We start from the raw sequence: 14,010 nt of genomic DNA, 5'->3' as shown, positions 1-14,010 counted from the left end.
CCTTCCTGAGAACTTTTTCGCTTCCTCTGCACAAATGCACAAAAGTACTGGCTCTCCTCTAATCTGAAAGGAACACAAGAAATTTTTCAAAATTTTGGTGGCCAGGGAATTTTCATAAAAGTACTCTGTAGCACCTACACATAAAAATACAATTATAATGATTTCTATAAAACTTATAGCTACCCAATAACTTAATAGAATAAAGCATCAAAATAAGTATGAAAGGTATATTAAGTATACATATACAATTCTACTTTAAAACAGTTTTAATTCCTGAATATATTGGATTTTTTTTAATACACCTCATTACTTGTTAGGGCTATTCTTTCAAAATAATATATTGCAGTGCTTTCTAAGAAGTATTTTTATAAATCCTCATTTTAATAAAATCAAATTGTAATACATTTTGAAGATTTTTTTCTACCTTTTATTTGCAAGTGTTCATGAATACTAGATTTGTCTTCATGAAAGCAGCAGTGTAAAATTTAATATTTTTCTCTCTGTATGGTTTTGGAATTTATAAAAGCTTACCAGGTAATTACTACCTTAGCTATTACTTACAGAACAGTATGTATCCAACTTGAACAATTTGGATTATTCTAAAATGACTATGCATTGAGCATGTGTGAAGATTCTTGCTCCAAGGATTTGTGGTATCTTTTTGTTTATCCTTTCCTAGGACTAGAGATATCAGTTTAAGACATGACATAAAGCCAAATGGTAAAAGGCAATAGATGGATTTCTTCCTGTTTATATTCACTGTGAGTTGAGCTGCCTTCTAAATATCAGTGTTTCTGAATATCTACAGCACGTGTGCTCAACAGTATTCATATGACTGTTTAATCAGACTCTATTTATAATTCTTTTGAGTTATAACATTCCAATGTTCTTCTAGCTATGCGTGCTTCTCAGAAGCATCCTTCATGTTGATTCTTCTTAGTAGTAATTTTTGAAAATCTCTGACTATGAAGGCTGGTAGCCCTATTTTTAAAAATTCATAGACATGAGAGAGAACACTGCTCTTGACATACTTAGTTTCTTTACAGTTTCTGTGGCTGCTACTCAGAGGCATCCTTACCGTTCTCCTTGTAGCCCATTCCCAGAATGACCTCAGGGGCCCGGTAATAACGTGTTACCACATAGGGAGTCATCATGAAGCTTGTGCCTGCTGTTCTGGCCAGCCCAAAGTCTAGGATTTTCAATGTACAATCAGACTTGACTACAATGTTACTTGGTTTTAAGTCCTGACAATAAGAACAAGAGAAGAAATTAAAAACTAACATCAAATGGCACATGTGATGTCCATCTACTCAATCAACATGGCAGTCTTGCAATAGCACTCATGGGCCTCCCCTCTGGCTGTAGAGCCCTACATAAAGCCAAAGAGTATTGCCCCAAGGAAGCTTAAAATTAGGTTTGGGATTTTTTGTTTTAATATCCTCAGAAAGTTTTTTAAACCCAGAAGATAACTGCATCATTTTTACAATTTTTGGCTCATTTTGGGAAGAGGTTTTTAGAAAAAAAAGAATCACTGATTGTCATCTGTTAGGTTTCTCTTTACAGCAACATAAGCCTTTTAGTTTATATTTCATTTCTAGGCCTGACAGAAGAGCAGATCAGGGCAGCTGTCTTTATGGGACCAGAAACAAACAATGGAAATGAGTTGTCTTGTTTCAGCTGCACGTATGACCTCTGCCAATCAGAATTTCTGAGAAGCCTCATAAGCTGACTTTCAGTGAGCTGAAACAAAACATTAAACAAAATCAGCTATGGTGTGCTAAGGTTTCTTCCTACACATTAGTGAGCTACGTGCCTATTCTATAGTAAAATAAATGAGGAAGTACATTATATTTAACCAAGCTCCCCTACATAAAGAATGTAATCCACAGTTGCTCTTTATTCTCCACAAGCAACTTAATTATAATTCTGGACTGTGTTCTTACCCTGTGAATAATCCCAGCAGAGTGAAGGTGCTTGATGCCACACAACATTTGGTATAGTAGGTAAGACATTCGCTCGTGGTCTAACTCCATCTGAATCACCTGACACAAGTTAGCATCCATCAGTTCCATTACTAAGTAACTGCAAGGTAAATCCACATTGTTAGTTTCAGATCACAAGACCCATGAAGTCCTTCAAACAAGTCAGAATCCTCTCCTAAATCTCTAAGTCTTCCAAACTTTCCAGCTCAACCTCTAAGTGAATTAAGAATATGAAAACCTAAAAAAAAAAAAAAAAAAGGAATATGAAAAACTTGCAAGTATTGCATGCGTGATAGACGTGGTAACTCTACCACAAAGGTCCTAATAGAAGTAGCATTTACGGGTGTGTGGTTTCTATCTGTGTAGTTTCTACCTTCATTTTGTTCTCAACTTTACCCTGAATTCCCTGAACTCTTTCCTGAGTATTAACATTACAAATAAGAAAAAAAATTCAGAATAGAATTTTCCATTAAATGCAGTGTACCTGTGTTAAAAAAGACAACATGCTGTGATTCACTTATAATCACTATATTCCTGGTGATTTTTTTGCACAAAATCCAAGACACCACAAAAATAGATTAAGGATGATTTTTTTTTTATCATGGCCACCATTAATATTTCTCAAAGTGAACTGACTCATTCTAGAATGCTCACAAAATACATTAAAAATAAATAAAAATAAAGAATAAATAGCAAGCCTTCCTTGATTCTGATTGAACCAAGAGCATGGGACAACAAAACACAAAGAACCAGAAGGCCAGAAAATAGCAGAACTGTCTTTCCAGGAAGAAACATCAGAAAGTGAGACTTCGGGGATCCCTTTCATTTGCTGCCAGTTCTTAAGGGATTTCATTCATTTGACTCTTGTCACTTGTCACTTGTGTTATTTGGATGTTATACTCCCGCTTCCTTCATGAGTTGTGTTACTTACACATCTTGGAACTCCTCCAGTGTTTTCTGGGGTGTGAAGACATTTAATAAACTAATAATCTGAGAAGAGACAGTGGGATGGGAGGAGAGAAAGAAAAAAGGAGAAAAATAATTATTTGAAAAGCATATTTAAATAAGTACTTATTCCACTCAAAGTCACATATTAGTACTATGATGGAAATAGAAAAGTTGGAAAATTTTTCTAGAACTGTCTCATAGAAGAATGTACTCAGAAGGAATATGTGATCTATCTTCGGTTAAAATGCAATTAAAAAGCTCAAATTCTTAGGCAGAAGAGTCAGAGAAGGTACATAATTGTGATTTTGCTCTAGAGGGTGGTTCTCCTTGGTCAATACAAGGTGATAATATAATTAAACAAAAAAGGAGGAAAAAACATGTAAGGAAAGTTAGGCATCAGTGAAATATCCAGCCGGACTTGGCAAGGCTATGTGAGGGTATTGTGCATGCTAAATTGTTTCAGTGGTGTCTGACTCTCTGTGACCCCATGGCCTGTAGCCTGCCAGGCTCCTCTGTCCATGGGATTCTTCAGGCATGAATGCTGGAGTGGGTGGCCATCCTACTCCAGGGGATCTTCCCGAACCAGGGATTGAAGCAGCATCTCTTATGGGTTCTTCACCACTAGCGCTACCTGGGAAGCCCATGTCTTCCTCCAAATGAAAAGTTTGCTTTCTGTGTCAAGGAGATGTTCTAAGTCAAGGAGGTATTCTAAGTCAAGATTTTTTTTGTGTTGTTACTTTAGTTTCTTTTGTTGCTCCTTCATTCACATTCCAATACTATTTAAACTAAAACTCCAACGGTATGTGTGGGGAAAGGTGTGTCTTACATGATATCAATGATGAGTTTAAAGGCAAATGTATTTCAAAAGTTATTAAAATTCTGGTTTTTGAACTTTTTTGTTCTCCTGCTTTAGTTATTTAAAATACTAGACAGTAAACAGAATAAGTAAACTTTAAAAGGAAAAAACCTTTGTCTTATGCAACTAAATTGCATATATAAGTTACTCAAAATTTTCTTTCAGCTAAATATTCTGTATTAATGTGCCAGTGGGAAATAAAAATAAAAACATAGAAAGCAATACTCTACTCATAAAATGGATGCAACCGTTTCACAAAAACAAGTGGAAGATTTATACATCTTTAAAACGTGAACTAATGAATTTCAATCAAGTTCACAAGTGGTACACAAACAAGAAGTAATAAACAAGACAAAATGATTTTCAACATCTGAGGAACACAGTCAATTTAGGGAATGATTTAGGGCTTCAGTAGTTTTCATTTGTTGATAAATTACTGAAAAAAAAAATCACCATACTATCCAATGCTTATATACATATATATGTAGAGCCTGATGGTCTACAGTTCATGGGGTTGCAAAGAGTCGGACATGACTAAAGTGACTTAGCACACATGCACAGGTATATATACATGGCAATGGTTGTATCAAAAACCAAGACTATCTATTCTGAAGCAACCTTGCAATATGGAATATGCATATAGAAATAAAACTGTTTTAAAATATTTTCAAACTTGTGATTAAAGTGCTTTGTTATTCTGTATACTTAGTTATGGTGTGTGTTGAAAAATATCTCCAGATCTCATTGGAACATATATCATGAGCCTGTTTTTATATTACCTCATTAATCTTAGAAAGTAATTTATTTTGCACGTGTGCCAAGTTGCTTCAGTCATGTCAGACTCTTTGTGACCCCATGGACTGTAGCTCACCAGGTTCCTCTGTCCATGGGATTCTCCAGGCAAGGATCCTGGAGTGACTTGCCATGCCCTCCTCCAAGGGATCTTTCCAATCAAGCAATTAATTTTGATATTTGTTCAAATGAAAACATCAGAGACTATGTATAGGACACACACACACACAATACATACAAATAACTCTTAAAGATGAAAAAGTGCTAATCGATATTACCTGGTGAATAGATAATCTAGGTAATCTAAATTTATCTAGAAAATAGCATTACAATTTTAAATAAATCAAAGTTTATTACTTTAAAAGGTAAATTCCCAACTACATATTGTATGCCTTTTTACCATGTCCTTGTTGTAACACCTTCATTGTCTTTGATTTTCCTTTGAGAATTTCTCCTCTGTTCTTCCTTTGATCCCTTGTAAATCTTAATTCTTATTAATGACCAATTAAAAATCTTGTCTTTAGAAACAGATCATCACAGGTATTTCCACTTTAGATCAACAATTTTCAGGCAGGAATCTGGATTCAGTTCCTTTTAATTCTAGCATCTTAAACGGCACAGCTATGAATCAATGACCCCACTATCATATCAGCTATCACTTCCTAGAAGGGTGTTCATTTTCTAAACAGATTGTCTTCTTTATTATTAAAAATTTAATTGGCATAATTGCAATATTTTACATTACTTTCAACAGCATTAACAGAGTTCTGCATTCTGACTACTTTGAGTTAGTATTACAAGCACTAATGTGGAATTTACATTTAGTTGTAAGTGAACTTCCTCTCTACTAGCAAGTTCTAGAAATTTATTTCCATTGACTTATATATATACATGTATACAAACATATGTACATACACAGATGAATGGAGTAGCAAATCGGATGCCATTTAAAATCATTATTTCAATTTGGAAATCCTTTCAGGTATCATAAACATGGAACCCCATAGTCCAGTCAAGATTGGGGAATATAAGTCTCTCATATTGGCAAAGTAAGCAGGACTTTGTCCACAATGCCTTTATTGCATTATAGGTGCTGGAAGAAGGGTTAGGGAAATATAAATTTATGAAAACAAAAACTATCAAAAATTCCCATGTAGTTGCTTCACCATTTGTGTCCATCCATCTTCCACTGCCTATGGTATTTCTCATCCTCTTTGTTATCATAAAAATAGATTGCATTGGTCATGTGGTTAATCTTGCTCCTGGCTTTATTTACCATACTCAAAGAACAAATTACTTTAGTAGAATGATTTTTCTTAGGAATCATCCTTTCTGTCATTTCTATATTCCTTCCTAGAAGTATCATGTTCCTTGCCTGGCCAGACTAGAGATGGGTTCACACTTCATAAAATTTCTCTTTCTTAGTAAGGCCTTTCCTGCTCAACCTATTTATAAAAGAGTTACCTTATCCGCTCTGCACTGACCAGTAGTTTTTATCTTCCTTCTTTGCCTTGTTTTACTTGATAGACATTCTATGCATAGATATGCCTATTTTGCAGACTGCCTTTCTCTCCTCAGTAGAACATGAGCATCACTTGGGCAGTGATTGATCTCTCTAATCTTCACTGCTGTATTCTTAGCATCTAGAGCGCAGTCTATACCTGGCACTTTTATTCAGTTAACAAGTGTTTGTCAAGTGACTGAACTAAAAACTCATTAGAGTAGAGTAATAGAGGAAGAAAGAAACACTCTCATTTGGCCTAAATCCATATGTTTTTATTTCAAATATCTTTCAACTATACACTCATATATTTGCTTCCACTTAGTGCCTTACGACAAATTCACCTATTTATAAAAGTGTACTCATAATTTCATATATTCTGTGATCTGACTCATATTCGAGAAAGACTTTGTAAGCAGTTAATATTACAGTATTATAGTAATAATCCATTTTATTACATGTTTAAATGTAACAAAATAGATACTATATTTATTATGATTTATTTATTATTGTCTTTATTAAAAGAAGAATTATCTCCCATTTATCCTTACTAAGAAGAACAGGAGCACAGAAAGAATTCTAGAGGCCTTCACCAGTGGTTGAAGATTATACTCTGAAGTGAAGAAAGCTCTGTAATGGTGCTCCCTACTGAGTTTCAGTGCAAAATGCTTTTATTTTTGTGGCTGCACTGCAAGACATGTGGGATCTTAGTTCTCCACTGCAGTGAAGGCACAACGTCTTAACCACTTGACCTCCAAGGCAAGCAACGTTCCTGACAAACCTGCTCTGCAGATACGTCTCTGCACCTTTGCCCCATCCGACCAAAAGCAAGATGCCAGAGCACAGTATGTATACTGAACAGTTGGAAGTCACTGCCAGACTACAGCTAAAAGTAAAAGGAGATAAAAATCTTCACCTGTTAATAATTAAATTTAAATTATTACAAAGAAATATAGCATGTTGTTCTTTAAGATATTTGGGGTTTTTGTTTGGTTTTTTTGGAGGGGTTTTTTTTTTGGAAATGCATGAAGTTTTCTTGTTAATCTGGAGTAAGAAAACCAAATATGGTTAATTTTTAAAATTAATTAATTTATTTTAATTGGAGGCTAATTACAATATTGTGGTGGTTTTTGCCATACATTGACATGAATCAGCCACGGGTGTACATGTGTTCCTTGTTCCGAACCCCACTCCCACCTCCCTCCCCATCCCATCCCTCTGGATTTTCCCAGTGCACCGGCTTTGAGTGCCCTGTTTCATGCATCCAATGGTTAATTTCTTAACAGGGAAATATCTATCCAATTTAGTCCCTCCATGCCATATGGTTTTCAGATGATTTTTAAGCAGAAAGCTACCGTGAGGACAATGAAAGCAAATGTAGCATATGGGCAGGATAAACAATCTTAAGAGGCAAAAATTGCAAAGTAAAGAAAGCTTTTCCCACTCAAGTTGGCATACTGATCTTCTTTTCCCAATCTCATCACCTCCCACCACCAGCAGTTTAAAATACCAACTCACGTTTTTATGATTCACACACTTCATGAGGACCAGCTCCCGATAGGCTCTCTTGGCATGCGTTTGGTTCTGAAAGGGTCTGCTGAGCTTCTTAATGGCCACATTTCTGTCAAGAACAGCATCATACGCAGCGCTGCAGAGACCCAAGAGCAATCCGGAATTAATAACAAAGGAGCCCTTACAATTCCTGCCTACCGAGCTAAGGGTAATACTAATACTAGTTTGAAATCCTACTCACATACCTGCTTCTCAGGGCACATGTCAATCAACTGTAAATAAAGATATAAGAGTGACTAGTATAGAAACCTTCTACTTGCTAGGAAAAGTAAAAGGGTATCTTGTCAAGAAAACAGCATGTAATTGCGTCAGTGAGTAGGGGACAAAAGAAGAAAGAAAAGTGCTCAACTTTGCCACTAGCCATGTGACTGTGGCAAGGCATTTAATCTCAAGGGGCTTGAATTTCTCATCTATTAATATGTGATATTTAGCTATAAAACTTTATTGTTCTTTGATTATTTTAAGTAGACATTCATTCTTTCCCCATTCAGAGGAACCAGTTTTTAAGGCATGATGTTAATTGCCTTGAATGCACAGGTGGGCTGATGTTCCAAGTGCATTCATTAACGATAACAGAGCTTGAAATACAGAATGTAATCAGAGAGAATTTCAGAAGCATAAATAACTGCATTTAAATACAAAGACAGAAATGAATGTTACTAACATTTGAAGCTTTCAAACCATTTGAGAATAATTTACCATGATTTATGTTTCTGCCATACTCAAAGTACATAGGTCTAGGGGTCAATGAGGAAGTCAGTCTCTTCTTGCTATTACATCTAATTAGCCCACTTGCAAAGTTTTTTCCATTCCTGCAAATTTGGATTGTACTAGATTTTGTCTTAGTTGCCAGGAAGGAAGGCAGCAACCAGTATCCTACTGATTTATTGTGCTGGAAGTGACATTAACCATGTAGAGCTCCAGTCTCTACACTAAAAGATAAAGAAAATGATTGTTGTGTTGCAGGATGACAGACTTACAAGATAAGTTTGGAAACAGCCTTAGAGTTCATCTGGTCCATGCCTGCATTTATACTTATTCCTCTCCAAAGTATCTTCATCAAGTTTTGACCAATCTCTGCTTCAGCAGCTTCAAAAACCTGGGCTCCTGGACAAAAAGGCAGCCCAACTCTGTCATTGTCCAACTCTGTCGTTGGACAACTTCAAGGGCTAGAAATGTCATCATTCTAAGGAACAGAAGTGTCTCCGTGATTTCTATTAACTACGCTCAGCCTTGCCTTCCAGGGCAACTCAAAATAATGTCCTCCCTTTCCATCATGCTCTGCTGTGTTGTGCCTAGTTGCTCAGTCGTTCCTGACTCTTTGAGACCCCATGGACTATTGCCCACTAGGCTCCTCCTGTCCATGGAATTCTCCAGGCAAGAATACTGGAGTGGGTTGCCATGCCCTCCTCCAGGACTTTTCATCATGACAGACCTATAATGACTGAAATCCACTAAAGACCCTGCTCAATCTCTGGCCTAATCTATAAGCACTCAGTAAGCACTCAATAACTCTTAGCTTTCTTTACTCCCCGCCCCCAGGTATTTTCTTTCTTGAGCTAAATATCACAAATGTCCTACTCCTTTTGTCAGAGTGTGATTTCAAGTCCTACTGCCATCTGGTCAGTTTCTGCTGAATATATTCCAGTCTGTGATCTCTGAAAGCGATGTTGTTCCTCTAAGCATGGCATATCAGTGAAGAGTAGAGAAAGGCTATCAACTCCTTCATTCATTCACTTACTCATTCATTCTGTTGACAGTTAATACAGCTGAGTCTGTCCTAGCTCCTTTGATAAATGCATCACACACTATTGATTCACAGTGAACCTATGATAATTAGAAACACTGTCTTTTTAAAATCTTATGCTGCTATTTGACTCTGTCTTTCCACACTGTTAGTTCTATTCTTGTGTTTGTTCTTGTTAACCTACCAATGGCAGCACAAGGAAAGGAAAGAGTCAAATGCGCCTTCATCTTTTACGTAGTGTATAAGGGTAACAACGAGACAGGAAATAGAGGAACTGAACGTGCTTCCTGGAGATAACAAATTATATCAGCAGGAAACTGATCAGAACAGTCACCTTAAAGAGAAAGACTAAATTTAAAGCCAAAATAACTAATGTCAAGTCTTTAAAATATCTAAAGAAAGAATAGCAATTAGTCATGTCAGCCTAGGAAGGAGTAAGAGAGGCAAATTCTGGTATGACCTGGCAAAATAAATGCCTCTGATGTAGGGTTCTGGTGGCTCAGATGCTAAAGATTCTTCCTGCGGTGCGGGAGACTGGGGTTTGATCTCTGGATTGGGAAGATTCCCCTGGAGAAGGAAAGGGCAAGCCACTCCAGTATTCTTGCCTGGAGAATTCCATGGACAGAGGAGCCTAGCGGGCTATAGTCCATGGGGTCGCAAAGAGTCAGACATGACTGAGCGACTAACAGTGATTGACTGATGTTGGTCCAGGCATCCAGTCAGCCAGGTGGACATCCCTACTGTGGTAGTCACAGACCTAGGCCAGTTAGCAATCTAGTCTGTGTCTTCTTAGGCTGGTTCTACCCTCTGCAGTTGAAATTCTGCTCATCAGGCTCTCCTTCAGAATCCTGCATGCAAGAAATCCACCCATATTTGATTAGCTTGACTACTGAATTTCTCGTAATTTAAAAAATTGGCATCTGGTTTTATGTGTGAGCCTTTAGTGAAGCTCCTCAATGTGCATTTGAGTCCCTGAGATACTGAACAGATCCTGCAACACTGTAGGCCCATGTGGGATGACTGAGAAAATGTCCCCTTCTGGGTATCTGGGCAGGTTCTGGCCAGTTTCTCCTAGAAGTGTTGCAAAGTTCTCTCTCCCTCTGGTACCTCTTTCTGAAACAATTCTAGGTCTGAATCAGCACTACTGCTTAATAGATGTGAAGTTATGAACAAGCCACTTATACTTTTTGGCATCAATGTCCTCATACTTAAAAATGGAGATAATAACAAGATTATAACAATCTGACAAGATTGTTATAAGGAGTAAATGAGGTAGTGATGTATCTACAGTGCCTCGCCTAGAGTGTGCACTCAATAAACAATGACTATTACTATTTTTCAAGTCAATGTCTTTGTTTCAGGGAAGAACAAAATCTGACTCCATGTTGGATCTGTTTCTTTTACTTTAACCTTTGCTTCCCATTGCTTTCATTTTTTTATTTTTTTATTTTTTTTAATTAGTTGGAGGCTAATTACTTCACAACATTTCAGTGGGTTTTGTCATACATTGACATGAATCAGCCATGGAGTTACATGAAACAGATTCCCATTGCTTTTATTTACTAAAAGGAAACTGTCTATACATAATGGCCTGCCTCAGGGAACCCTGCCCCTCTGCCTGAAGGTTAAACCAAAGTGTCTATGAATAGCTGACCCATTCCTGACCTGTGAATGGCTACAGGAAAGAAGAAATTAACACATCCCCTCCCCAAGGCTGGCTATTCCAGGAGATATTTAAAAGACTTTTGGCCTTTTTACTTTACTTCCTAACCTCCTCCACCTTTCCATTCTATAAAAGAAACTGGCATCCAGACCCCTGACCAGACAGTTATTTATTTTGAGACACTAGTCTCCCATCTTCTCGGTCTGCTGGCTTTCTGAATAAAATCGCTATTCCTTGCCTCAACACCTCATCTCCCAATTTTATTAGCCTGTCATGCAGTGAGCAGAGTGAGCTTGGAATTGGTAATATCCTTGCTGGAGTCATTGTGTGATGTAGGGCAGGATAAATATATATATATATATATATATATATATATATGTCATTCTTTTTTATATTTATGTGCTATAATTGGACAGGTATAATATCTACTAATTAGCAATTTTTAATCTTTCCACTAATTACAAATCAGTTATACTACCATCTTGGCCACATTTCACAAGTCCCACGATATAAAAGTCTGGGACAAAAACTTTATTAAAATCCAGATACATCATAGCCATACAGTTCTATTACCTACCACTTTAATAAGCTATTTGCTATGATTTATTTCTAATGAAACCCCTATTCTCAATGATCACTACATCCTTTCTTAATGGCTCACAGGTTTTCTTTTCTAACTAATGCTAGGGCCAATGTCAAGTTCAGCAGATGTCTCTTATGCGTTCTTTCTTCCTTCTAGAGAAATAAGAATGTTTGCCTATCCATGGTAGTATGGAACATGGTAGTTTGACTCACTGAACTTCCACTTAACCCCATGTATTATGCCTTCCTGTACTGAAGAAACTTGAAAGATACACATACAATTCCCAGATGCTTTTGCAACTGGTATTCTGGATTCCAATATGGTTCTCCCATGCAGATGCAATCATGGGAGATTTTTAGGGCAAAAGCAAGGGTGGCCATCTTTTAACATCTCTCAGTTGGCAGGCCTGGTCTCAAGAAGACCTGAAAATTACTTCTGAAGCAGTGAAAATTCATGCCATGCACTAGATTCCTGGGTGAGGGGAGCATTTGAAGAAGAGGCATTAATGGTCTTCAGGGACCAGCCACCAGGCCAGTGGTTTCCAGTCACCAGCATGATGGAGTAGCAATGATGGTAATAATGAGCACACAGTTCCAGCTCTGTGATTTTCAAATCTTGGTTACAATTATGTATTCTGGAAGTTCAGGTTTTCTAGGATAATCTCAGAGGTTGGAGCTCCCCTGGTGATTCGGCTCTCTTGTGTCTGGGAGCCATTCCAGGAAGGCCAGACTAGAGTCCACTTCTCCAGGCTTTCCAATGCACCCAATTTACCGAATTAAATCTTTGCTTATTTACAGCATTTCCGTCTCCTGCTATGAACCCTGGCTGACACTACTGTCTTTCCCATTTTCTGTAATTTCTCAGTGATTACTGGCAGCAGTTTAGCAAATACATCTGCAAGTTGGCATCGCTGATGCTGCACAGTCACAAATTAATGTCTCAAAGTTTTCCATTACTCTTAACTTCTTCTTTTTTTGAATCCTGGTCTATAGAATATTACTTTATTTCTTTCAGCAGTTTTTCTTTTTTCTTCATGTAGGTGAAAAAGAGATAAATCTTTATGACGGTTTTCCAACAACTTCTAGCAACTTTCTGGCAACTTTACTGAAAATTTTCGAGAAATTTCTTGACATACAGTACTAACTCACCTCCACTTCTACCAGGTTTATTCATAAAAGAAAGATATAGCCTTCTGTTCTTATGCTCCTGTTATTTAATCCAGTTTTATGATGCAAAAAAGTTATGTTTACTGCCTTGAATAAATATGTATTTATATAAACACTACACACACACACACACACACACACACACACACATCCTTGTAGGTAAGTCTGTTCTCAACATAAAATCAGTTTTCTGTCTAGCAACTGTAGAAAACCTCTTGCAAAATTTTCTTCTTCCTAAGTCATCATTATTTATTTGATAATTTCTCTTGTTCCCCTTCCCTATCACATTTAAAATGTTCTTGATCAATATTGACATGTTAGTGCACAGAAAATAAAAAAGAATAAATCAAAAATCCCTAGGCAGGATGAAAAGAGCTTTATGTCTTAATAAAATAAAAATTTAAAAACCCTTATCATTGGAGCACCTTAAGATTCTCAAACCACAGCTGGGAAGCCAAATTCTGTCCCGGAATACACACTGCACCCTTCACTGCTCTGTCCCCATGTTACTATTATGTTCTCACTTTGGCTTTTACCAAAGGCCTCGACTTTAATTGAAAATGATCAAAAAGTCTCTACTCAGTACCCTCAAATATCTCTTTTACGCCCAAGCTTTAGAGTTCCTAGCCATGCTATCAAGACACTGATTCCACCACAGAGAAATGCGTAGGCCAGCCTACAAAATCACCTCTGCATCAGGGCTTTTGTTCTTTCTGCCAGAAATGCTCTTCCCACATCCCCACTGGCCTGACTCCATCTTATGATTCAGGTTTCAGCCTAAACATCATCTCCTCAGTAAAGTCTCTCCCTAACCCTCTTCTCAAAAGTCAGCAGTTGATCATTTTTGATTGACTAATTTGTCATTGAATGGCTTGGCTATATCACTTTGAGTATATTTTGTTAGTGACACTTTTTTTTTTTCCTGCTCATGGTCATTTTGGTTTATTTGCATTCATATCTTAATGCAGACAGACACACAGACAAAAATATATAAATAAAATGAAATTTTAAAAAGTTTTAAACTCATAGAAGTATTTTTTAAAAACAATTTATTGGCATATAGTTGCTTTACAATGCTGTGATAGTTTCCACTGCACAGCAAAGTGAATTAGCTATATATAAATATATATTCCCTCTTTTTTGTTTTCCTTCCCATTTAGGTCACCACAGAGCACTGAGGAGAGTCCCCTGCTTTACAGT

At 37.0% G+C, this 14,010-nt stretch overlaps 1 protein-coding gene across 9 annotated transcripts in view; it reads right to left on the bottom strand.

Moving 5' to 3' along the window:
• MAPK10 (mitogen-activated protein kinase 10) overlaps positions 1 to 14,010 on the bottom strand; it is a 593,150-nt gene that overhangs the window by 88,970 nt on the left and 490,170 nt on the right. For all 9 annotated transcript variants that reach the window (XM_043906261.1, XM_043906265.1, XM_043906267.1 and 6 more), the window contains 4 exons: positions 7,598 to 7,727; positions 2,914 to 2,972; positions 1,944 to 2,082; positions 1,079 to 1,244 (listed from right to left, as the gene is read on the bottom strand). In XM_043906261.1, coding sequence (XP_043762196.1) covers positions 1,079 to 1,244; positions 1,944 to 2,082; positions 2,914 to 2,972; positions 7,598 to 7,727 — 494 coding nt within the window. The remainder of the gene's footprint in view (positions 1 to 1,078; positions 1,245 to 1,943; positions 2,083 to 2,913; positions 2,973 to 7,597; positions 7,728 to 14,010) is intronic.

The sequence above is a fragment of the Cervus elaphus genome, chromosome 6, assembly GCF_910594005.1.
Source record: "Cervus elaphus chromosome 6, mCerEla1.1, whole genome shotgun sequence".
In the NCBI taxonomy this organism is placed as follows: domain Eukaryota; kingdom Metazoa; phylum Chordata; class Mammalia; order Artiodactyla; family Cervidae; genus Cervus; species Cervus elaphus.
This window is presented reverse-complemented; position numbering and strand designations above follow the sequence as displayed.